The 27,077-nt window shown below is 36.9% G+C and overlaps 1 protein-coding gene across 2 annotated transcripts in view; it reads right to left on the reverse strand.

Annotated features, from left to right (window-relative positions):
* Positions 1-27,077, reverse strand: part of cntnap2 (contactin associated protein 2) — an 892,460-nt gene that overhangs the window by 610,526 nt on the left and 254,857 nt on the right. For both annotated transcript variants that reach the window (XM_031903464.1, NM_001079264.1), the window contains 1 exon segment: positions 22,729-22,839. In XM_031903464.1, the coding sequence (XP_031759324.1) occupies positions 22,729-22,839 (111 nt within the window).

Raw genomic sequence — 27,077 nt, forward strand, 5'->3', positions numbered from 1 at the left:
TACTTCCTATTTGTGTTCCTCTGTCCTGGTTCTCCTTCATTTGCCTATCCTTGACAAGGGGACTCCTCAATTGACCCTTTGCCTTGACGCACCCCACTAAACCCCCTTGTTACATACCTTAATGAAACACCAGGAGACAGAGGTGGAGAAAATGGGCACAGCATTTATTCACATTTTATCAAATAAATAGGACCTTGCCAGCCTAACCCAAGGCAATGTTCTAAAGCCATAATTCCATAAGAGGTCGCTACTATGCTCTGCCGTTCCTCGCTAAAGAATTGAATGAGTATTAGACTGCCTCTACCTACAGAAAGGATGGCCCCAAACTCTGCTACCAGCAGGAGCTGCATTACCAACCATGAGAGAAGTTCAGCAGCCCTGCTGCCGCTCCTGGATCTGCAGTGTCTCGATGATAGGAAATCCAAGCAGGCTGTCACCTAACACAAGCAGTAGTAGCATCTTTATCTATCAATCCACCGTGCAGTTACAGGAAAGAACCTACTTTCTCCCTCTGCTAAAATGACCTGTGCAGTACTCTGGCAAGGTCCTACCGCTGCTGTGACAAATAAAACTTAAAATATATTATTATATATCCACTGTTTTGATCCAGAGGAAGGCAAAAAACCCAACCTGAAGCTAGTGCCAATTATGCTTCAAGAGGGAAAAAATTCCTCCTGACCCCCTTGGTGATCGGAAACATTCCCTGGATCAAGCAATCGTAGTTAACATGAATTAAATACAATGCTGACTCTCAAGTTTATACCTTATAAAGATAAAGAAATCACAATATAACAATGCATTCAGGAAAACATCCACATTCAGTTATTAATAGATAATATGAAACAAAAAGAAGAGAAACTCCTGACATTTTGCAAAATATGCAAAAAGGGGGAGAGTGGGTGGGATGTTTCTACCTGCTCAGAAGATACGGAACTGATTGCTTCTTTTTCTGACATCACATCCCTCTCATTTTCTCCCCACCCAGGCCGGCTTTCTCCTGCCTTAACGCTTTCCTTCTCACCTAATCACAGTTGAACCTAGTTCTGCCAATCTCTAAACATAAACTAGTGTAATCTGGCTGCTGGTTATTCGGATCCCTTGTCATGCAACCCCTGCGCTTATAGCTCCAACATTTTACAACATTTTATACAGATTCTTTCATAAAATGTAAAAATACTATAGGATTATATGTGTATTTTTTAGATAAAAGTCTCAAGTATTCTTTAACATTAGACTTCTCCCAGCTATTTTTACATATGAGATCAGTACTTTACTGAAATAAGTTTAGTTGGTATCAAAAGTAAGCAGCTGTAATTAACAAATCCTTTCACTTGGCAATAGTAAGATATTGACTTTTGACTCTGATGTTTTTTTCATAATATTTAACACAGGGGGTGATATCTTTAGAGCAGTCTAAATTTACTGGCAACAAAGAAGGCTATTTTTATTTCTAGGATTTTTTTGTTAAAATGTATGATTGCTGTAGGCTTATTTTGAAAAAGGCATTGTTTTAACTAGAATAGTGTAATGGGTCTGGGCAAGCCTTGAGGGCAGATGCCTCATGGGACAGTCAGAATATACACATAAGAAACAAAAGTATCCGTGCTATTAGTTACACTGTGCAGTTCATGGAAAATCCTTAGAAATCAGCTGAAGCTATTCACAAGAATATCCTAAACTATATGCTTTTTTTTAATGTCTGCTAACAAGTGTACTGCTTAGGACTTTGGGTTATACTATATAGTTTTTAGTATGTATATTTAAAAGCATTTAAGCATTTAAAGGAGAAGGAAAGTCATTTTGGCATTTTTCTGCCAATAGATTCACCACATTGGTGCCACCTAGAACATTATTTACATTATATTTATTCTGCAGAAAGCAGTACCATACCTGAGTAATCCGCCCTAGAATCTTTCTCTGGTTGCAGCTGCCATTTTAGCTTTGTGTTCATAGCTTCCTGCTTGCAGTCTAGCCATTATAGCTCAGATCACACATTCCTAAAGGAGGGGGGAGTGAGTTTATATGAATTCTTATGGGAGGAGGGAGCAGGAGGCGGGAGAGAGGAGAGAACTGTGCAGAATCTGGCTCTGGGAATGAAGGATTTTTCTGAGAGAGGAAGTCAGATACCCAAAAACATGTTTACAAAAAGGAAGACAAGAAATCCTGTGTTTCTTTTGATAGAGGACTTGTGCAGCGTTTCTGTGAGTGCTTATGGATTACATAGACCTTTCTGAGAAAGCCTATTTAGTTTTTACCTTTCCTTTTCCTTTAAGCATTTTATATTTTTCATCAAAATACTTAGATAGGAAAAATACACAGGTAATGTGCTTTGGTTAAAACACTGTAGATCAACTATTTTTATGGCAATTATGCATTAATTTATACATTAATGTAACTTTCTGAATAATATAGAAAGGTTACTTTACAAGCTGTGTGCCAGCACATTTCCTTAAGTTGTAAGTTCTGCTGTCGATGGCCCCAGAAAAGTACATTTGTATGAACCTTATGTAGGAGTAAGGTGATTGGTCAAAGTGAGGGGCATACTCTAGATCTGGTAATGCTGGAAACAAGCACGAAAAAGGTTTTAGCCCTTGTTTTTCATTTAAATATATGATAAATACTGTGTACCTGTTAATATGAGAAGTTGGTAAGTTTTTAAGTAATAATAAGATCTGTTTATCAGAGTAAGTATTGTAGGGTAATTTATTACCTGATACTAAATTTCCTTCCCTGACAAAATTTATCAGAAACCTAAAGCATGATAGGATGCTAATTAATTTGTTAAGTCAGGATTCATGCCAATAAGTTAGGTATAGCGATGAGTGAATCTGTCCCGTTTCGCTTCTCCAAAAAATTCATGAATCTTTCAAAAGATTCGTGAAACAGCGAAAATGTTGCGTGTCAAAAAAAATTTGTTGCGCGGCTATTCTTTTGTCACCCGTGGCTATTCTTTTTTTGCGCAGCTATTCTTTTGATGCGCAACTTTTCTTTTGACGCTCACGACTATTCTTTTTTGACGCGCGACTATTCTTTTGACGCCCACGACTATTCTTTTTTGACATGGGTGACAATTTTTGGACGTGCAGGGAATTTTTCCGCAGGAATTTTTTCATCCGTTTCGCGAAACTATCCACCAATGGCGAAACGCGGAAATTCGCCACAAATCCATGCCTGGCAAAACATTTTGCCCATCACTAGTTAGGTACAATCAGTGAATCCAAATCCTAAGTGGTTTCCTCAGGGAGGTGCTCTGTTAAAGAAAAAAATTACACTTCCCAGGTCCCTTAACATTCTGCCGACAGAAGAAAAGTAACATGATGTTACTGGTAACTTTTTTTTATATAAGTTATGTTTTGAAGTAGTTCTGGGACTGCATGTGACTATATTGTTGTTATTCATCAGATTGGGACTAGAAGACATGTATTAATTTTATAAAAGTAAATCAGTAGTTATCGATTTTCCAAAACAATCAGGGTAGCCATTTTTTTTTGTTTGAAAATAAAATATCGGCATAAAATGTAAAGCATTAGTTTTAATTATTAAACTATGTAATTTCTTAAAAAGTGTTTCCTTATTTTCTGATATGTCTAAGGTTATATTTATTTAGTTTAACAGTTCAGTGTTACTATTTATATGGCCTCAGCTAAGCCTTATTTAGATACTCATTATCTTATGCTCATTATAAATCTGAAATTTTCTTGAAAGAGGTGCTCTTTCCTAGGCGCTAGGCTTGCAGTCTGATATCTTAAATCATACATCCCAACATTGAAGAATTTAAAAATAGGCAATGGAGACTGTGGTCCAGATCCACCTTAGCTAGACCCAGTTACACCCAGGCATCATTTGGTTCTGCCCAGTTATTTCAAGCCCTTTTGAGGTATGCAATTATTGATAAATAGGAGGGGATATTATGTGCATTTTGTCTACCTTCACGTTTGTCTGGAGCATTTACGTAATTTTGAGTTCTATGCAAAATGCAGAAATTTGCTAAGAAATACTTTTAGAAGGACACTTTCTGACATAAAAATGCACCCAAACTGCAGCAGATGCTTAATTTTTTTTCACTAATTGGTTTGATGTATTTATTTCTTATAGATATTGAGATCTAACTAGTTAATTAGTCTGCTTCCTACTGCAAACCACCTTGCTATATATCAGTTGTGCAGTGCAAAATGCTGACCCATGCTGGATTTAGTGAGGTCAGGCTATCAGCACAACATGAATGAAAATAATAGACTGTTAGAAATCTCTGCTACAGCTTATTGATTGTTTCTCAATAGCAACAATTCCCGTTTAAAAATATGAAAGGGGTTTTAAAAATATAAATAAATAAGAGTAAGTCTAAAAAGCAGGAATAAAAATATTCAGCGGCAAAAACAAAAGTATAAAGTCTCAGGCATCTGTATATGTATTAAATGATAAACTATACCTCTCTTATGGTTTATATAAATAAAAATAGGACTCCAAAAGGTTCTTGTAAGCAAAACAAAAGGGTTTATTGAACTACACCATAGGGTTTATCAATAAGGTCAATTATTGTAGTATTATATATGATCAGATACAGTCATAGGTAGAGCAGAGTTCGGCGACAACCCTGCGGAGATAGCCTGGTAGGTTTTTTATTTCTTATTCAGGTGAGGTTTAATAAAGCTAACAGAATAAACAAACTACAGATTTGTATAATCACAACCTTGATATAGGGCACATTATTGACATTTGGGTTTATAGTGGTCTGGATTCCCTCTAGTGGAAACAGTTTGGGGCATGAAATACTAAAATCCTTAATGTACTATGCACTATGCACTGTGCTTCAGTCCCTTTAGACCAGTTATACATAAACAAGGGCTACTGCCAACTATCAGTCCTTAGGTAAAGCACAAGGCTGTTCTAACTATGCCTTACTTTAATAAATAGCAATGAGCAAAATTTTTCACCAGGCGTGGATTCTATGCAAATTTCACGTTTTTCCATTGGCGGAATTTTTGTGAAACGGCCTTAAAATTTTGCTTGCATCACGAAATGGGACAGATTTGCTCAACACTAGTGACTAGTGTCCCGTTTCCCTTCACCATAAAATTCTTGAAATGGCAAAAAGATTCGCAAAACAACAGAAATGTTGGCCGCTCCCAATTTAATGCAACTGCACCCTTTTTTTACGCGACCGTGCCATTTTTTGAAGCAACCAATTTGACACACAATGAAATTTGTTTTTACGCACTGCAAATTTTTCCAGGTCGAATTTTCACAGGAGTTTTGCGAAACAATTCACCAATAGCAACATGCAGAAATTTGCTACGAATCCATGCCTGGCGAAAAAAATCACTCATCACTAATAATTAGTTCCTTGATCGTACTCCTGATGAGGCTAGTCCTGTAATAAACCACATTCATGTGGTCTCTGCCCCGCTAAATGAGTTGTCCCTCTAGGGCAGAACTCTTTACTGGGCAGGCTCCCCAGAGTGTTTAAAGAGTTTCTGCCTAGTAACTAGTGGAATATAACTTGTAGGGGATTTCCATACATAGAGACTCTTAACCCTATGGGTCTTTAAGATACTTAAAAGCATCATTGAACAGTAATCTTCATGTAGCACCAAGACATCAAATAAATGTCACACAGTAAACTTACAAAACCAGAAATCATCTGGTGCTACTCACCTCACTGAGTGTGTATACCGTACTGTAGGAAAGGGAGTACATTTCTAGTGATGAGTGAATTTTTTTGGCAGGCATGGATTCGCAGCGAGTTTCCGCATTTCGCTATTGACGAATTGTTTTGCGAAACTTCCTTGAAAATTCACAGCGGAAAACTTGTTGTGCAAATTTTTTCGCTGTTTCCCAAATTTTCTTGCCATTTCTTGCCGTTTTGCGAATTTTATGGCGAAGTGAAACGGGACAGTAGCGAATTTTCTCGCCAGGCATGGATTCGCAGAGAATTTCCGCATTTTACGGTTGCTGCAAAATAGGCCTGGTCACATCAAAATGGCTGTGGTCAGATCAAGATGGGCACAGTCACGTCAAAAAAGGGCATTCTGCTAATTTTTCACAAAGCCAGATGGGACAGACTCGCTCATCACTAATAAAAAGCAATGATATTTGCAATGCCAAGGTATGCATGCAAATTTATCATAAAATATATGTTATCCTTATTATGCAGACTATGTTAAAAAGACATTTAAACCCAAAAAAATGTATTGATGTAAACTTATTTAGAGCACTACTCTGAGCACTTTTAAAATGTTCATTTAATTTAATTTTTTATAGTGGGTTCTGAGATTAGCAATTTTAGTCAGTGTCAGCAACCCTACATATCTGTGCAGGCAGTGCAATGTCAGTTATGGTCTTTAAAACTGTGCCTTTTAAAGAGCACTATTGAGCCAAAAACTGCTAATATCTCAGAAACCACTAAAAACAAAAATGTGTAGGCAAATTTCCTTAAAACTTTGAATAACCTCATTTCCACCAATGTCAGACATTTATCAAAAATGTGAACTGAAAAAGCATGTGTGGGGAAAGTTGTGAAAATGTTTTGACTTGTCGCACTATAACTGCGACTTTTCCGTAAGTTTCGAAGCAAAGAAAGATCATCCAGGGAAGGCAAGGGACATCTGCCATTGACTTCTACATGATCTTTACAAGTTTTAGATGGAGTATTTGGAATTCGGAATTGTTGCAGTTTTGTCCCATAGTAAATCTTAGATTTATTTTTTTTAATGCTAATAAGAAAAAAAGCTGGGACTTATCTGACTGTTAGTAAATGGCCCCCTTAATGTATTTTGCAAAAGTGCTGAAAAAGACTGCACTGACTAAGTTTATATCAATTAATATTTAGTTTTAAATCCCCTCTTTGTGCATATAGCAAATAGGTACAGCATGCCAGGAAAGAGGAAACACTTGGCAGAAAAACAAGGTGGTTTCATTCATATATGTGTTTGCCTTCTCAGTATCATCATAATTTCAGTGTACTACCACCTCAGGCAAGTGAAATGATAGCACATCAAATGTGCCTGTTAATCTCCCTGTGTTAGAAAAACCACTAACTAAAGGTAGGAGCTGCTAAGCTTAAAGAACAGCTTGAAGAATGCTTGTTTGCCTTCTTCTTCACTGTTATTACAATACCAATGCTGGCATTGCCATCATACTCAAATTGCTTAATTTAGTGCTAAGGGCAGTCAAGGTAGTTTTGTGATGGATTCTATGGATACGCTGCATAAATTTTTTCTTAGGTAAAGCAACAATGTGATGTAGACTTTCTGAAAGGAAAAGAGGCAAGGTAAGTTACTGTGCAAAGCAGCCAGCCTAACTCTAGTTATAAATTTGCTGCAGAAACAGCCTGTGCTGAAACAATTTTGTGTACCTGAAATTTCTAATGGACTTCTTTGCCATCTTTATGATATATGCACATTATGAATGCTAGAACAAACTTTTTTTATGCATTATTATTTAAGTATTATAGTAAATCATTTCAACAGCCGTATTATTCTTCACTCGGTTATGGGTACGCATATAAACGTCACAATATCCAGCAAATGTTGGAAGATTTACCATTTGGCTGTTCTCAGTATAGCTTTGTAATTTAAAATGGGAAAATGAGACTACTCCATCTTAACTGACAAATGTAAAAATTATACAGACCATGTTACCTTAGTTTTATTATTGATGTTTGTATGGGGATAAACAACTGGCAAGGGAAGCACTTACAGACCAAATACAACACCTGTAGTTATATATCAAAGGGGCCTGGATTATGTGTGAATCTATATTGTTACTTCTCATAATGAGTTTGTGTCTAGGTATATTAAATGCCACCAAACGTATAAAAACTTATAATGTTTAACTACTTTGTAAAATATGTTGAATCTGCTTGTTGGTGCTCTTTACCCAGCCAACAGTATTGGCTACTCTGAGCACTCATTCTACATCATATATTGCCACTGTGATACAGAGGGCTGATGGAAAAAAAGCTAAGAGCTATGGCTCTGTCCCCTCAGGAAATTGGAGAAAGAAGATTTAAAGGCATCCCTTAAAGAAATACCGGCACCTGAAACAAAACTATTTTTACATCTGTCATAACTTTATTTTTGCATAAACATTATCATTTTGTCATAACAGTACTGCTTGATGCTTTTTATTACCTATCTGGTCCTCCATCTTTATCTATAACGGGGGCTGCCATATTTGTGCAATAGTATTCAGTTAGGGGTAGATTTACTAACATTGTAATGATTTGGATTTTTAGCAGTTTTGTCAAATAGTAAATCTCTAAAAATCTGAATCGGAAAAAAAATATCCACAGTCAGGGACAGTCAGGTTGGCAAAACAGCCAGGTTTAGGAACTTCAAGTAACAATTATTTACACAAACAGTCCTATCAGTGAAAAACGATCAACATGACCTGTTATTGTACATTGATAGTTTGAAGAGTAGTTTTTAAGCGTCAGTATCACGAAAATGCAGAAAATACCTTTTGGCCCGTAGGACAAGAAGTTCTGGAAACAATAGATAAAGGACAGACTTTATAGAGGTAAAGGAATGGGGAAGAGATGGAGTTATAAAGGGGTAGAAAACTAAAACCCCAGAAGGCAAAGAAAGAAAATGATATACATGGGGATAAATATACTAAACACAGATAAATGCAAATATTCCATTCACTATACTAGGAATGCAACAACTACAGTAAGTTAAGAATGTTTATTGAAAACTCTGCATTTTCTATGGTTTTTTTAAATGCAGATTTTCTCCTCCATAAAATAGCAATAATCTCAGGTTTAATGTAAAGAGACTGGGACTTACCCTCATAGTGGGGAATTTTATATATTTTGTGGCTTCTTTGCTGTCCTGAGGGTCTAATGATGAGTGATATGTGTGGGAGAAAAGATTTTTGTCTATTTCTGTTTCAGTGTATGACAAAATCCAAAATGAAGGCAGACAGAGGAAGCATCTTACCATTTCTCTCTTAAACAAAATATGTTTACAGCTACTTTAGTTCTCTTGCATCTTGAAAGGCATGTTGGCCTAACTGGAATTGATGTCACACAACCACATGAAATACTGCCTAAAGCAGTAAAACAGAACTTTGCTGCCTATAGCAGATAACTTTGCGCATCTGTCACAGTGACAACACCTCCCAAATTACAGTTAAAGGGATACTGTTATGATTTTTATGGTGTACTTTTTATTTCTAAATTACACTGTTCACATGGCAAATAATTTACTCTACTATTTAAAATGTTATTCTTGAACCAACAAATGTATTCTTTTTAGATGTAATATTGGTAAGTAAGCAGCCATCTCAGTGCATTGTGCCTGAGTCTGAGCTTTCAGAAGGAGCCAGTGCTACAAATTAGAACTGCTTTCAGATAATCTATTGTTTCTCCTACTCCCATGTAACTGGAGGAGTCCTGAGCCGGACTTGGATTTCTTACTGTAAAGTGCTATTCTGATACCAACTGGGAGCTGCTATCTTGCTCCCTTCCCATTGTTCTGCTGATCGGCTGCTGGGGGGGGGGTGATATCACTTTAACTTGCAGCTCAGCTGTAAAGATGGCTGTGGCACCCTGGGAAATGAAGAATATGGCTAGCCCTATGTGAACTTTCAAAATTAAATATAAAAAAATCTATTTGTGTTTTTGAAAAATGAATTTCAATGTAGGATTCTTCTGTAGAAGCTCTATTAACGGATGTGTTTTGAAAAAAACATGTTTTCCTATGACAGTATTTCTTTAAAGTAGCTATATACCAGTCGATAATAGCTGCTGACTTGGTCCCTGCAGAGCAAGTCAGCAGCTTATTATCCAGTGTATGGGGTTCACTAACAGGTCTGCCCGACCGATTCCTTTCTGATAAACAGTCAGATATCAAGTTTGAAAATCCTGTTAGCGTGTTGATGCTGTAGTTAACTTATTACAGGTTAATACCTCTTAGCTTTTACAATGTCTAAGCGAATATCATGCAGTTTTACAAGTAAGAAAATTATAGGGAACATAGATCTGTTATTAATCCTGCCTTACTTCTTGGACAAGCAACCTTGAGTAAGTCACTTACCTTCTCCCCACGACTTAGACTGTAAGCTAAGTGAGGGAAATCTCTAATGCTGAACAATCCTTTGCAGACAAACTTGAGAAAGAGTAAAATAATGAAGGTTGTTATTTTCCTGAACTTGGAAATAAAAATTTGCTGCCACCAATCAAAACAAGTTTCACAAACCAGAAAAGCACTTTACTTTGTCTGGATCAATGCCATTTTTACTTTCTGTCAACCGTCTGTGCAAGCTGCACACAAATGCTTGCCACTCTGTTTTTCATTAAGAGAGAATTGGTTTGCTTACAAGAGGAAAAATGAAATGCAAATCAAGGGAAGCAATGCAGTTTTTTATAGATACCCAGCATTTCAGGAAGCTCCTTTATTGATGTGCATTCCTTTATATCCTAAGAATTATGATCAATACCCAATTTTCCTCACAGCTGGAAATGTGTGATGCTTTGACATCACTTAAATCCTCTTGAAAAGGTATAGGCTATGGCATGCATGTATGCACTCTTAAAGGTTTCTTTTATTTCATGTAGAAATTGCTCAATGTGCTCAATACACTATATATTTTTCCCTTTCTTTTGTATGTAAAATGTATATCAGTATGGTATGAATTGACACAATTATATCACTATTATTTTCTTATAACTAAATAGTATAAATGTAAAATACACATAGGTAATAAGTAAATAAGCAGTGGTATATTAAGAGCACCTTGGGAGCCAGACTTTATAGTCATACCAGAATATGGGTAATGTTAGGAAGGGACATCAGATCATTGGCCAAGTGGGGGTTCAGCCTAATAGCTCTAGGAATATCACCTGTCACTCTCCCTAGTAGTAAGCCTTAGCTCCTGGCTACCAACTGTCTTGCTTATATACATTAGTAATCAACCACTAAAGTCTAACTAAGTGTAACTCAAATTATTGTCTTTTGACCAAAAATCAGTTTGTAGATTGACTATATTCCAAAGCAAGTTATTGTAGCTCATTTATATATGGTTTGGGGAATGTAGAAAATTATTTTGTGTGCTTTTTTACTTAAGGTAAAATAATATTGTTCTATAGGGTCCTGGGTATTTTATTAGAGTAGGGATATGTTATCCAGAAACCAGTTATCCAGAAAGCTCTGAATTATGGGGAGAGCAGCTAGCATAGACTTCAATTTAAGCAAATAATTTTGATACTTAAAGATGATTTTATTGTTTTGTAATAATTAAGCAGTACCTTGTACTGTTATGGTGCTACTGTATGCTCCATATTCATGGAAAAACAATGGGTTTAATGTTTAAATGATTCTTTAGCAAACTTGAGGTATAGAAATCCAAATTATTGAAAGATCCCTTATCTAGAAAACTCCATGTCCCAAGCATTTTGGATAATAGATCCCATACCTGTTCTATTGAATATGCTCTCCCCCTCTCACCAAATGGTGGACATATTAGCTGGCATACTTCAGGTTCATGGGTCACATTATATCAACATGATTACAGTCACACACAACAGTCTTAGGAGCCCATATTGAGGAAGGGGTAACAAAAAAATACCTGAGAGGGATACAACCAGTTGGACAGCCCTGCTGAGCCACTGGGAATGCAAATGGTGAAGGCTCTGGCAGCACAGTGTGTTTGTGAGCCCAAGAGCAATACATAAATCAGCTGAAGCCTGTTCTAACTGTTCTCAGTTAGAAAAGATATTTCTTCCGTCCTTGTGCACCATGCTCAGTTCAATTACTCTTTATTACAGAAGAGTGTCACTCTTGGAACAAACATGACACCTAAGAACTCAACCTAACTTAATTAAGAAAGAAAACCATGTGCCCTTATACAGTCAGCAATACCATGGGAACTGTAGAAACAAATAGTTAAAAAGTATTCTACAAAATAAGAGTTACAGTTCCAAGAAGTTTTACGAAATGGGTTCTAATTTGCAAGAGACTAAGCCAGTGGCAAGTTGAACTGAGAACTGAATAACTATTTAACAAATTACATTGTGAAAGTGAACAAGTATTTAGGTAATATGTACAGTCATTTTAAGATTTACTGTAGGCTAATTGTAAAAGTTTAATGATGTCTTCTTAAGCATAGCATGGAAAGGCCAACTATGTGAGCTGCTTGAAAATATCTGAAATCCTTTATTAATCTGACCTAAAATCTAATCTGATCTTCAGATAAACCCAAATAATTTAGCAGTATTAATAAAATAAAATTTTTATCTTATTTTATTTGAACACATCGATTCAGCTTTAATTTTCTTTGATGGAGACCCCTTTGCTGTAAATGAGTAAAAGACTTCAACTTATTTATGTTTCCATTTTATTTTTCATTACAAAGGAAATTTTGCAGTATGAGGGAACCCCAGCTGACGTATGATGAACTTTAGAAATCAAATTATTACGCTGTTTCAGCATTACTGTAAACTATTACATTTTGGTGAAAAGTTCTCTGGAGGGAAATATTATTTGTGGATAAAAGTTTTCTACATATGCTTTAAGTGGTACTTAGCAACTTAAGTCCATTAAAAATGTGGCAAATAAATTCACTAAACTTTTTGGGGGGTAAAGTGTAGTAAACACACTACATCCTCTTTTGCTAATCACCCTCCATGAAGGTGACTAAAGTCTATAGTCTTGTCTGATTTTTAGACAGGGAATCCAAGCAGATCTATAATAAGTTGCTTGAATTACAGGTTTATCATGCATCATTGTGCTTTGCCTTCCTTTTGACATCACATTTAAATAGGATGGCTTGTAAACAAGCAGAGTCTATTTAATCCTGATCATACAGACAACCATATGGAATGAGAAATGTTAGTGTTTATATCCCCTCTGTAGCTGCGTCTGGTTTCTTTCCTAAACCAAAGTCTATTAGCAGCGCACAACTAGCATGCACACAGGAGCTCAAAGTGACAGCTGGCAACAGAATCTAGCAAGTGCAGTGTATAGTTTAGCACAGACAGCTGCCTTGCAGAGATGGGTTCTACCACTATGTGCAAGGAATTTCTATGTTTTCCACATCTTTGGCAAGGTTTCATCCAACAATCCAAAAACATACAGGCATGTCAATAGGTTCCTAGTAAAACTGTCCATAGCTTATATGAATGTGATAGGGACCTTAGATTCTAAGCTCCACTGAAGCAGGGACTGGTGTGAATGGTGAATAATATCTGTAAAGCACTATGGAATATGTTGGTGCAATATCAATAAAGAATAATAATAGAAAAACACAGAACTGATAAATCTACCTGCCTGTATAATTAGCATTGGGAGAGAGTCAGTGTTCAAATGACTGCTGTTCTCCCAGAATCTCCCAGAGTATTTCGTGGAGGAGAAAGTTTGAATGATTTGTGAAATTTGGCTTGTATTTGTATTCTATTCTGTTTTAGAGATTCTAGGGGGAATGTTATAAAAGTTGTGAATGGAAAAAATTGCACACACATAAGAATTACAATTCACATTTTTGTAATGTAATATTCTTCAATAGACTGTTATTGCATTGCAGACTTTTTAAGGCATGCTTGAAGGTGATGTATCCTTTTTTATTTTTTGTAACTAACATTTTTTATTGAAGAACTGGGGTAGTACAGAAAAGAAAATGGGGGTTAGCAGATTCAACTACCTTCCGGTAGTATACCATTCAAAACATTGATTTAGAACATGGTTAACGGTGGACTATACTCTTTATTTAAGTTTTATTACATACACTGTGCACTGGTACAAACTATAACATTCACAAACTTTCTTTCACTATTCTCTAAAGAGTTTCTGTTTTCACAAGAGCACACAAAAGCAAATTAGTTTGCACAGAGGCACACATTTTCACATTGCAAATATTTTTCTGCTACTGATTTTTATTAAACCAAATTACAGCATTAGCTTTTCTTTAAAATATACAAAAAAAACACTATTCACATTATATACACCCCACCCCCTTATAAATTCTTTTGAAAGCTTAAGAACAAATATACTGTGGCTTATAATGCTGCTGCTCCTGCTACTCTGGAAAATTGTAAAATAGAAAACACTTCAAAGTACATTTAAAGTTGTTGAAGAGCTGTACTTCATCTGAGAAAAGAGATGCCAGTAATTCTTTCAAAGCTTCGGCTAGTGTTGATAATGTAGATAGTAAAGTATAGGATGAAGGGCCTGCTAAATTTTAAAGCTTTTAGGTCACAAGGCTGGATGAATGATATTCCTTTCTGAAATGCTCTTCTTAGAATAACTATGGTTCTCTAACACAGTGCTGTCCAACTTCTGTGGTGCTGAGGGCCGGAATTTCTCTAGCATACATAGTGGAGGGCCACTAATGGAAGCCAGTTTGGCCACTCCCCTTTTAAAACCACACCCATGTTATCACAAGAGCTTTTAAGACTATGCCCACATTCATGGTGGTAGTGCAGCATAAACCCAAATGGTTAGTGCTCACTGTGGGGATATCACCCATCTTTCATATGTGAAAAATCTATATTCCTCCTACTCCCCTGTGGATAGCACAGAAACCCCCAGCATATAGTTACACACCTTAGGGACCAGTTAATGGCTAAATCCAACTGCTAACAAATCCCCAGAACAAACCCCTGCCAGGTTCACCTCCCACAGACAGCATAGGGCAGGCAGTGTATGGCACACACAGGCAGCATAGGGCAGGAACAGTATGGCACACACAGGTAGCATAGGGCAGGCAGAGTTTGGCACACACAGGCAGCATAGGGCAGTCAGAGTATGGCACACACAGGTAGCATAGGGCAGGCAGAGTTTGGCACACACAGGCAGCATAAGGCAGGCAGAGTATGGCACACACAGGTAGCATAGGGCAGGCAGAGTTTGGCACACACAGGCAGCATAATGCAGGCAGAGTATGGCACACACAGGCAGTATTCTTCCTGCACTATGCTGCCTGTGTGTGCCATACTCTGCCTGCCCTATGCTATCTGTGTGTGCCATGCACTGCCTGCCTGTGCCATACACACAGGCAGTGTAGGGCAGGTAGTACACACAATTGTGTACACACAATACACACAATGCTGGCACTGCTCCTACAGTCAGAGGTGTGAACAGGTAAACAACGTGGGTGATTACAGCCTGAGCCTGAGGTGTGAACAATGCAGGGGGTGAACAATGCAGAAACGAAAAGGTGTGAACAACACAGGGGATTACATTTTTAAACAATGCAAGGGGATTACAGCCTGAATCTGAGGTGTGAGCCATGCAGGGGGACAGTTAATCTCAATTCTGTTCCCATTTAAATCTTACACAAAGGTAGGCCATCAAAGCAGCAAGACAGGTGGGGGGCACACAGAGTTGTACAGCACTGCTCTAACATGTTTAAAGGGGATTAGTGATGAGCTAATTTTTTTTGCCAGGTATGTATTCACTGTGAAATTCTGCATTTCGGCATTGGCAATTTTTGTGAAACTGCTGCAAAAATTCATTGCAATGAGGAAATATCCATGGTTGCGTCAAAAAAGTTGTGGGTGTGTGAAATAAGTCATGGTCGCATTAAAAACATTGCGGTCAAATCAAAAAAGTCACGGTCGCATCAGATTAGAAATTGCAGATGGGACAGATTCGCTCATCCCTAAAGGATCTTTAATTGCAATAAAAAGTGGTTTTGGGGATAGATAAGGGGATATATAAGATATATATATATATTAGTTAGCTTTCAAAGTTTTGTTTTTTTTTGCTGCAAACAATTCCCATACAATGTCACCAGACAGCATGTTTCAGTGATTTCCATGGTCAAACAAACATGTGTAGATGCCCAAACTGTATGACTGTGGTGTTTGCAGATGGACTGATGTTCAACTGAGAAAACTCATTAATAAACCATTAAATATCTCAAATTAGAATATATTTTATTTGGGAAATACTGTAGATACTGTATGTCGGGTTTATTTTTATATCCTAGCCCCCTTTGAAGTCAACTGATTGGCTGCAAGGAATTCAGTCACATTGTGGTTTGGTATGCCAAGCATTTAATAATACAAACAAATACAAACAAATACTGTACTCCCTGGAAATGACACACCAAAGACTCAAGAACTCTCAAAATGAATTTATATCCTTGTCATATTTGCACCAATCTATCCAAGTTATTTGTCTGGTTTCTGATTTAGGGTTAGAGAGACATAGGGATTTCCAAATAGAGATTCTTAAATTTCACCACAATTATGCACATACTTAACTTGATTAATAGAGAATGTTTAATGTGCACAAAAGGCAATTAATCATACATTTCTTTTCCCCACTTTGATTTGGTTTCCCTAGAGCAGCTTAGTGACTGTTAGGTTAAAAATTAGGGACAGAATCTTATTGTATGGAATGTTTGAGTCCAGCCAGTTCTTAGTCTCTTGATGCTTGAAACATTGGAACAAAGGAAGCCTGAGCTTAGAGGTAAAACTTTCATCAATCATTGGGATGTATTGCATTGTAAGGTACTGCATTGTGACTGGTATCCTAATATGTTCTGCATTCGTGTTTCACATTTGTCTTTGAATGCCAAACCTTTGAATTTTGAAAGCATGAACCTGCCTTTAGAAAAGGCAGCTTCTTATTAATCAGCTATTGTAAAGTCACAGTCTGAATCCCACAGAGGTGAATAAAAAGTTATCATGCCCCCATCACAAGCCTAACATTATACAGGAGTTAGTGAAGAGTTGCAGCTATTTGGGGGCTTTATGAAACACTTGCATTAGAGGTAAAAGAGAGATTACAGAATTATTTTCTATCATCTCAATTGAATACAATGCTGAGAAATTATGGGGAGAAAACTGCCATCTCTTTGACCTACTTTAAAAATAGCTATTTTATTTCAAAGTGAACAAGGGAATGATTTTAAATAATGAAATTAATGCAAATGACATTGGACTAGCACTGCAAGGACAACCCAACCTAAATATTAGAAATGCTGGAAACATTTATTAAATAACCTCTTGATTAATTGGAATTACCTGTAATTTCAATAATTGACGGTCCATGTCTGCGGAAAATTTGCAGCATAAGTTATAATTTAATATTACTAATAACTAACCACACTACTCTTGTTGCTATTATTCAGCCCCTAAGGTCATTTAATACTAAAAGTATTCTTTACTGTATTAAAGTTGTGCCCGCCTTAAATTCCAAAAGAATTGACTTATAGAACTGAAGCAACACAGCATGCAGAAATAGGTATTATTCACACTCTGCCAGCTTTCAGGTTCCCTGCAAAATTAATTATTGATTTCAACTTAACACAGTCAAGCTTTTATAATTATAGAACGATAATTGTTAGATTTTGCATATTATATTTATTATTTTTAAGAAGTATGTTTTTTAAAACATTTTTATTGACCCTCTTTCCAACTCTTAGGGCTGAAATGAAAGGCTCAAGGGCTTTGATGGACTGTCCAGGAATAACTACAATTTATAAGGAAGATTAAAGGCCACAAGTGCAATGTGCAAAGTGCATTTTTGGTTGCAAGTTGCCCTGTTTTGTACCACACAGTATTTTTTACTACAATTCCAGCAAAAATATGGCTGCAAGTTAGTGACCAATTTGATGAAGCTGTTACCGCTGCGTACAAAAACGTGCAATTGTGCATGTGAAACAACAAGATTTGGACATGGGTAAGGGTCCAGCTCATTAGACATTTAATTGACTAACAGTACATTCACACCTAGAATTCTTAGAATTCTAAAATTCTTTTGGGGGAAAAGGCTAACTAGATTGATGTACTTCAAAAGAGAAAAACAATAAACTGGGACCATTCACCTAACTTAAAACTCAGCATAAACCATTGAATTTGCAAGGGGTAGTAAATATATGCATTCTGCAGTGGAAGGAGGCAGTACTCTGCCTGCCCTATGCTGCTTGTGTGTGCCATACTCTGCCTTCCCTATGCTGCCTGTGTATACCATGTTCTGCCTGCCCTATGCTGCCTGTGTGTTCCATACTCTGCCTGTCCTATGCTGCCTATGTGTGCCATACTCTGCCTGCCCTAGGTTGCCTGTGTGTGCCATACTCTGCCTGTCCTAGGCTGCCTGTATGTGCCATACTCTCTTGGCCCTACCCCACCTTTGTATGCCATACTCTGCCTGCCCTTAGCTGCTTGTGTGTGCCATACTCTGCCTGCCCTTAGCTGCTTGTGTGTGCCATACACTAGGCAGTCCTATGCTGCCTCTATGTGCCATACTCTACCGGCCCTACCCCACCTGTGTATGTCATACTCTGCCTGCCCTTAGCTGCTTGTGTGTGCCATACTCTGTCTGCCCTATGCTGCCTGTGTGTGCCATACACAGTACATACAGTTACACAATGCTGTTCCTACAGTCTGAGGTGTGAAGAGGTGAACAATGTGGGTGCTTACAATCTGATCCTGAGGTGTGAACAATACAGAGGGTGAACAATGCAGAGATTAAGAGGTGTGAACAGTACATGGGATTATATGTATAAACAATACAGGGTAGTTACAGCCTTAATCTGAGGTGTGAACTATGCAGGGGGCCAGTTAATCTCAATACTGATACCATTTAAAGCTTGCACAAAGGTAAACCATCAAAGCAGCCAGACAGGTGGGGGGGGGGGCACACAGAGGGGGGTCGCAGGCCACCAGTTGGACAGCACTGATCTATAGCATAACCCTAAAATTAATTTCCTGGACTTTTCCTTTCACACTTTGTAAAAAGCTCCACCAGTAAGACTTTAACCCCCTCATATTCCACAAACAGACATACCCACCATCTTTTCTATTTCCCTTGTTCCTCTAAAACAAAGTATAGAAGAACTCTGAAAAGTGAGGCCAGCCTGCTATAGAGAGGGCACTTAGGCAAATTACTAAAACAGTATTTCCTTAGAAGCCCAGCAAAATAAAGCAAAATACATCTGAAAATAAAATATAGCGGCCCCTTGAAGAGTAGCACCCAGACATAAAACCTGCATAATAAAAGTCCTTTTCAAAATAAATAGTGATGAGTGAATTTTTTCGCCAGGCATGGATTCGCAGCAGATTTCAGCATTTCGCCATTGGCTAATTGTTTAGCAAAACTTCTGTGAAAATTGTGCGTCAAATTGGGCGCGGTATTGTCAAAATTTGGGCACAGTTGCATCAAAAAGTGCGGTCGACAAAATAAAAAAACTCGACAAATGCAAATTTTTCGCCGTTTCGCAAATTTTATGTCGAAGTGAAACGGGACAGATTCGCTCATCACTAAAAATAAACATTTAGCACAAAGCCTTCTGGCTCGAGCATTTGGGTCCTAAAACCATGCAAGAGTTCCCAAAGTCTTGTGTGGGTTTCTTCATCTGAATAGCATGCTTCATGCAAAGTGAGTTTTTCTTGACAAAAAAAAAAAAATCTTGGCTCAAGCCCAAAGGCTTCTTAAATGTTCCCCTTAATAAATAATGGATTTTAAATCAGTGCACGTCAAAGAAGAACCAGGATGTTTTTCAACAAAAATAGCACTGACTTTATTGGGTTTTTTCACCTCCTATAGGATTACAAGAGAAGCATTTCACAATGACAATGTCTGAAATGCTCCATTAATGATGGGATTTTATATTCTTTATGGCTGAGTGTTTTAGAACTGAATGATAAAGAAAAAATGATTCATAAACACTCTGGTATATTTAGTGAATAATAACCCAACACTGTTACTTTCTTTTCTTGTTCATATTACACTTATGCCACCCACCCTAAATGTTTAGGTAATACTTGTTTTACCAGAAAAAAAGGAATATATTGACTTGTACAAATCTGACTCCAGTGATAGCTAGGCCCCGAAACAAATTAACTGAAGAGACAATGGAGGTTAAGTAATAACATATAAATTTGGTCAAGTTTAAGTATCTATTAGCAGCCAGTTAGCAGGTAGCATTTCCTGGTCTGCTGATATCTGACTGGTTGCTATGGGTTACTTGACCTGCAAGAACATTGCACCCTTTATTGCATTGCTTCGGATATTATTAAAAACTTGATACAGTCAGAATGTGTTCATTTAAAATATATATTCCCCTTTTTTGTATTTTGCACAAATTTTGATTCAATTTTAATAGATTAACAGGCTGGTAATGTGCTGTGTTGAGTTAAAATTGATATAGAAAAAATATCATATTGCACAAAAATGATCATGCTACAGTCCCTTTATAAGTACTTATATTTATCTAAATGTACAAAATGTCAGTTTATAGAAGTGAGGTGTATCCTTTTATTTTCAAAAGCAATTGTTCTTGCTGCTCAGCTATCTGTTATCCTCTGCCTGCTCCTAGAATAATTTTAGCATATATATAAAGCCTGTAACCTACTATAGATTATAAGTAAAAAAAACAAAAAAACCTTGAGAAGATATCACTACTGCTGGGGTACCAGCCATACCTGCCCTCACCATTCACCCCCTCAAAGAGAATCATACAACACTATACACTATATGCATCAGCTCTCTTTGAAGTGAATATACCATTTAGATCTAATATAACATATAAGGAGCTAAGGGACCTTTGAAGGAAACCAATTAAAGGACACATTTACCAACTTGTTAAAATACCATGCAGGGATTTGCCCTGCTAGACACTAACAAGCACAGAGCTATCATTCACTAGGAAACCTGCTGTGTAGCAGGAATTATTTTGCTTTTTTTTTGTATAGTATATAGAGCTAAATTCCCTTTTCTTGATGGAAGACATCTATTTTTAATCCTTTTTTAACAGAAAAATACTTCTGAAATGAGTCCTCACAATTCTTATCACAAAATACATTCAGCTTTCTTTTTAAATGTAAGGAATACAAGATTAATCTGTTAACTATATACTGTGTGGCCAGTCATTTAAAAAAAAAAAATATTTTTCTGGTATTTGTTTGCTTTTACCTAGGTGTCAAGTAAACACATAAAAATTACGCTGCAAATATATAACAATTGATCAGATGCGTGATATACTAGGATAATCCCTTTCAGTACCATAAATAGAAGCTGAATTTAAATATACATCAGAATTCTATTTATCCTTCAACAGGGAACAAATTTGACCAATTTCAGTTACCCAAAGCAACCAACCATTGAGCAGTCTAAATCTGAAAAAAAAAATTGGGTGAAAGAATTGGCTCTAGGGTAAATAACTGCCTCAGGGAGAATAAAGCAAGTGCTGGGCATCAAAGAACCTTGCATCTCCTCTTGTTCATTTTTTCTGTATCATAAGGGGCATGCAAGGAAGGAACATGCCAGAGGATGGAAATGTCCTGCCCATGTTCCATCCTTCTTGCACGTAGATAATTCCAGCTGTGCATACTCAGGCAAGTGCAACTCCTTGCCCTTCATTCAGGGAGTGCAAAGATTTGAAACTGTGCCTGTGTGCAGCAGGTGGCAAGGTTCACAGGACAGATTCGCTCATCACTACTTTTTGCATTTGTACTATATAATGAATATCTTTGCAATTTGAGCTCTTTAATTGTGTATAAATAAGCACAACGTTATTGCCTAAATATATTGTAATACCTGCATCAACATTAACTAAACATATGCTTTAATACTGCTCTGTTGGGGCAAGCATAGGATCAAGTGTCAGCTGAGCAATTCCCTTGCAAACACTACTAGGGACCAGTGCTTTTTGTGATTGATCCCTGTGCACAATGAGCCAAATTGCAAATGGTAGTTGACAGCCCTGTTAATCTTCAGCTAATGTCTGCATTGACATTGTTGGCATGGATAATCTGTCTACCAGTGTTGTATATAAACACAAAAGAAAAATATCCATTATATATGTAGAAATGATAATTGGGCCCAATGACCCAGAATGCAGTGCAGGAAAGCAGGACAGGGTTAGGAGGGTCTGCTTAATTCTTGGGTGTTGGTGATTGGGTAGTTCAAGTTTCACAGGTAGCTGCTAGTGGGAGAGTTACGACCCTTTAGTTGGCTCTGGACAGTGAGAGAACCAGCATCTTACAGTGTCTCACCCTCCCTCCCTATGCTGTGCATTTTCTTGACACTGCAGCTTTAATATGTATTATACAGAATAAAAGTTAATGACATTTTCAACATCTAAAAAAGTTTCAAAAGACTAAATTTCCCTTTTAAGGCAAACTGTATTTTTATATTCAAATGGCCAATTTTACAGTATCTTGTAGAATTTTCTTTGTATTCTTGTATAATAATGTGTTCATTCTATTCTTTAAATTGAAAAAGTCCTTTCACACAGTGAAACAATATTTACTTTGTCCACATTTATGGGCCTCCTTCCAAAATAATTTCTGATCCAGACACATTAACTAAGGGGAGCATATACTGTGCTAGGTCACCACAAGACAAATGAACTAATTATACTTCAAAAACACATAATGGGTCCCAGTAATCAACACTTTCTCTTCACATGGTGCTAAATAAATAAACAGAAGAAAATTAAATATTGTGGATTAAGAAAATGCTCATTTATTCTATTAGGAAACCTTATCTAAGATATATAGTGAAGAAATATTTCTTGGCTCTTGTAAAACCTCAATCCATTTTAACTATTAACCATCAACCATTGCATTACATCTTTCCATCTTGAATTAAAAAGTATGAAAGTACTTTCATTATACAGGTATAGGATGTATTATCCAGAATGCTTGTGACCTTGGTTGGATATACGATCAGTTCTTATAGAATAATGATACTGGTGAATACAATTAGTTTTTAAGATCTTACATATAGGTAAAACTCCATTGCATTATGTTTTTATGAGGTTAAAATATCATACCGTCTCTCTTGTTGAGCTTGGCATAACCTGGAGCATAACTTCCCGATTTAATTGATGAACTTCTGAAGGACGGATGGGGTAATCCCAACACCAATGGCTCATCACATTTCACTGAAAAGTAGAAGGGAACACATTTAATAATATAGTTACAACAGTAATTGAATTTAGCATAATAATATGTACAGTTTAGTCAAAGTCATATTCTACACTGACACAACAGCTGGTTCATCCCAAAGTGACATTAGCATGCTTACAAAATCCATACTCTACCAGTAAAACGGAGTGCTGCAAGTTGCATCGTTTCTGATTGATGGCTGCTGATGAGGATTATTGATCCTATAGTACAGTAATATCTCACATGTTCAAAAAATGAAGGGCAACAATCACAAGAGGAAAACCTCAACTTACAAATTTGACAAAACATACTGATGACTAAAAGGACAAGGAAAGTCACTGTGGAGACCACCTCCCCCCAATTGTTTAGCTTTAAATTCAGGCTGCTAACACACTGGGCTAGTGTTCTGCAGGGTGGGCTGTGATCTTCTTTTCCCAGTTTTCCAAACATCCCCTGCGAGAGTTGAAGCTTAGTCCATGAACTTTCTCATGCTAAAAGCCAGAAATAGCTCATGTAATGCCTATCACATGGCGGATGGCCCTCAGAAAACTACCCTGGACTAATGTGGTTTTAAAAGAAGAGGGCAATCATCTCAGGGTAAATTGGGAGGACACCTTAAAAATGCTTACCAAGGGTCTAAGCTTTCCCTCTGTTAAAAGTTCAAAATAAAACCTGCACACAAAAACTATATTGACAAATGAAACACTTTCTGGGTTGGTGGGGTTACAATTATTGCCTGGAACTTGTGCCCTTTTCATATCCATTGCTATTAAACCATTATAATCCTGGTGAGTTACCACCCTACAACTCCTATTAGAGCACATGTTTCACATTAATGTATTCCTTTTAGATGGACATTCACTGTAGGACTGGAAGAAAGGTTGCAATAATGTTGACTCCAGCAATTCTTAAAACATAGCTGGGATTTTTACAACAAACACTTATTAAAAGGCCTTGAGTTGTTACTTCAGTATGGTATGCAGTGCACCTTACAGCATTTAATACATTAAATACATTTACTACATTATATAAATTACTTCACTGAACTGGGAACAGGCAGTAGTACTTAGCAGGTGTCCATTCCTTAATAAAAAGCCACCTCGCAGTGGTTCTCAATTGGATGAAGCCACTGCTAACTAGCAGTCACTGTCATCTGCCACTTCTAGGGTGAGCCATTACAAGAGCTAGCAATCACATTTAGTGATTGTCAAAATTACTCGGCAGGCATGAATGCGGCGCGTGACAAAAAATTGTCGCCCACATAAAAAAAATTGTTGTGCACATCCATAAAAATGACGTATGTAAAAAAAAAAGTTGTTGCCATTTTGTGAATCTTTTGAAAGATTCGCAAAATTTTTGGGAATTGTGGGAAGGAAATCCCAAGTTTATCAAGTGTTATTATCCTAAGATAAAGGACATCTGTATCAAATATTTACACTTATCTGTCCTGGAACAGCCTGAGAAATCCATTGGCTTACAGAGTATATAACGTAGCATTATTAAGAGCCTGGTGTATCCTGCTTCCAATAATACTATTTACTTTTTGCACAATTAAATACAACAGATCCATGAACTGCCAATTCAAGAATTACTAAATCTAATCAATTTGAGATAAGGGTTTTTCTATTGCAGTACAAAGCTTGAAAATCCTATGAATCAGCAATACAATAAGGTTATGGGGTCTTAAAGTTTGCCTCTGCTGCTACTAGACAAACTGTCAATGTATTCACGCTCCATAAACCAGTTAAGCTTTTCTTATTAAAGCATAATGATTCTATAGTAAGCTATTAGCAGTAACATGCCCTGCTTCTAATAGTGTTAACAAACTTGGATTACTTACAAAATAAGAGAGAAAGAAAAAGAAAACAAGAAACAGTAAGAATTTATAATACTCAGTCTTTGCCCTCTCAGAATCACTTATAAGGAGCTAGTTAAATGTTGATGGTATGTACAAAGAAAGCACAAGTTCTTAACAATTCCTTTGAAATGGCTCACATACAACTTTGTAAATAACCGATATAGACGCACATAACTTATAATTCCTGATACAGCACCACAAGCTTTGGATTTATATGTAGATTTATGTGGCTATGCAATTCTTTCTGTGCAGATTATTTAGGCATGCTGCTTGATATGTACATCTAGAGTCTACAGAAGGAAAAGAGCTGTTTTGCCTGTCAAGCTTTAACACATTTGGTTGCTTGATTTCCTTTTTATTTAAATAAGAGCAGCCTCCAGTCATATCAAGTGAAAGTGGGCCGTGAACTGAAATTCATAAGATATATAAAGAGACAATGCTAAACAAAATTAAAACCCCTCATCATATTCCTAGGAATGGCAGGGCAATAATGTAGATAGAAAGTAAACTTAAGATTGATTTTTCACTTTACAAAGTATTAAGAACATTTAAATGTGACAGGATAATGGCTGCATTAATAAGACTAATGTATCTTTTTTCTTTCATTATGATCAACTGCAGCTTGAAAAATGATTAGAGAAAAAGGAACGTATTTCCAGTTCCATAAGCCTTAGATTATTCAAGAAAAACTTATATGGCTAATTACTCAATTTAATAGATATAATAGTAAATTTTGCCTGTGTGTAACCTACTGTATGAACTTTATTTGGAGGCTAACCTTAAAGGGGTTTAATGAACTCTCTAATTTGCACCCTCTAGTATTAAACATATAGGTAGTAGTGACCAGGATCAGGCAACAGACAAAAGGGATCAATGAAGCTAAAATTGCAGCCGTATAAAAATCAGTGCAATCTTTGTGTGTATTGATGCCATTCATTAAAGGTACTTGGGCCCTCCTCACACTTCCAGTTCCAGTGTTCCCACTGCAGACTACATCAATAGGCATATTAGGCTTGTACCTAAAGAAACATGCGAACACAATGTTGGAGTGTTGGAGATCTGTGCAATCCCTCTCCAGCATCCCATTTGTAAAAGAAAGTGCACCCAAAATTGTGCTGTATTATGGGTAAAACAAAATGTATTGAAATTGCACTTTGTTCACTGCTGTTGTGGTTATAAGTGAACAGACTGAACACTGGCATTCAGCTTAAACCAGCTTTTTACCCAATTCATGAGTTAGGGTCATCATCACCTATCCACTAATACTGTATAGTAGAATGCTATGTAATAAAAGGCACTGATTGCCCAGGAGCAGTAACCCATAGCAACCAATCAGCAGGTAGCATTTATCGGTCACCTGATAAAAAGCAAACATCTTTGGATAAGGGCTGAGCCATCAACTATGGCTAAAATAAGTAACAGAGTGAATGCCAAGAGAACATTTGAGCTGGGAATAGCAACTATTCAACATAATATAGATCATTACTTGGAAGTATGGACCCCCTGGGAACAGTGAGGTTTGTCAACTACATCTCATTAAAAGAATGAAATAAAGTAAGGTTCCTTTTTCAGGCCAACATCCTAGACATAGTTGTTATATGTTTTTGCTGTTATAATCTCATTATATATGCTAAAACTCTCATTGCCTATTTGATGATGGTAAACAAAGATATCAGCAGTATTTGAATTTAGATTTTACTCATAGGATATAAGCTTTGGTACTCCTAACTGATATGCATCATACACTATGCAATGTTTTGTTTCTTAAAAACCTCAATAAAGCTAATTACAAAAGAAAAAAAGCAAACATCTTATTGGTTGCTATGGGTAACTACTCCTGGGCAAACTTAGTGCCATTTATTACATATCGGCGATAATGTGCATTCTCCCATACACAAACACATGGAGAGTAGTGATGAGCAAATTTTTTCACCAGGCATGGATTCGCAGCATATTTCTGCATTTCGCTTGGAAAAATTTGTCAAAAAAGGGTGCAATTGCATCAAATTGGGCATGGTCACATCAGAATGGGCGCGGTTACGTAAAAAAAAAGACACGGGCGACAAAAAAGACATGGCCAATGAAAAAAGTCGCGTGACAAATGCGTTTCGCTAATTTTCTTGTTGTTTCACAAGTTTTATGGCAAAGCCATAAAATTACAGTACCTCATAATATAAAAATATTCCAGCACAGTGTACATATATATTAGAGATGTGCGGGTACCCGGGTATCCGGGGTCAGGTGGGTTCTGGCTGACATTCACACATCAGAAGTGGTCACTGGCACATTTAGGCAAAGTTATTTTGCCTCCCTCACCACAAGTGACATAACTGAACCATGCTTCCGGCTCTGGTGGTTTCTATTTAGAGACGCGCT

Source organism: Xenopus tropicalis, chromosome 6 (assembly GCF_000004195.4).
Source record: "Xenopus tropicalis strain Nigerian chromosome 6, UCB_Xtro_10.0, whole genome shotgun sequence".
Classification (NCBI taxonomy): Eukaryota; Metazoa; Chordata; class Amphibia; order Anura; family Pipidae; genus Xenopus; species Xenopus tropicalis.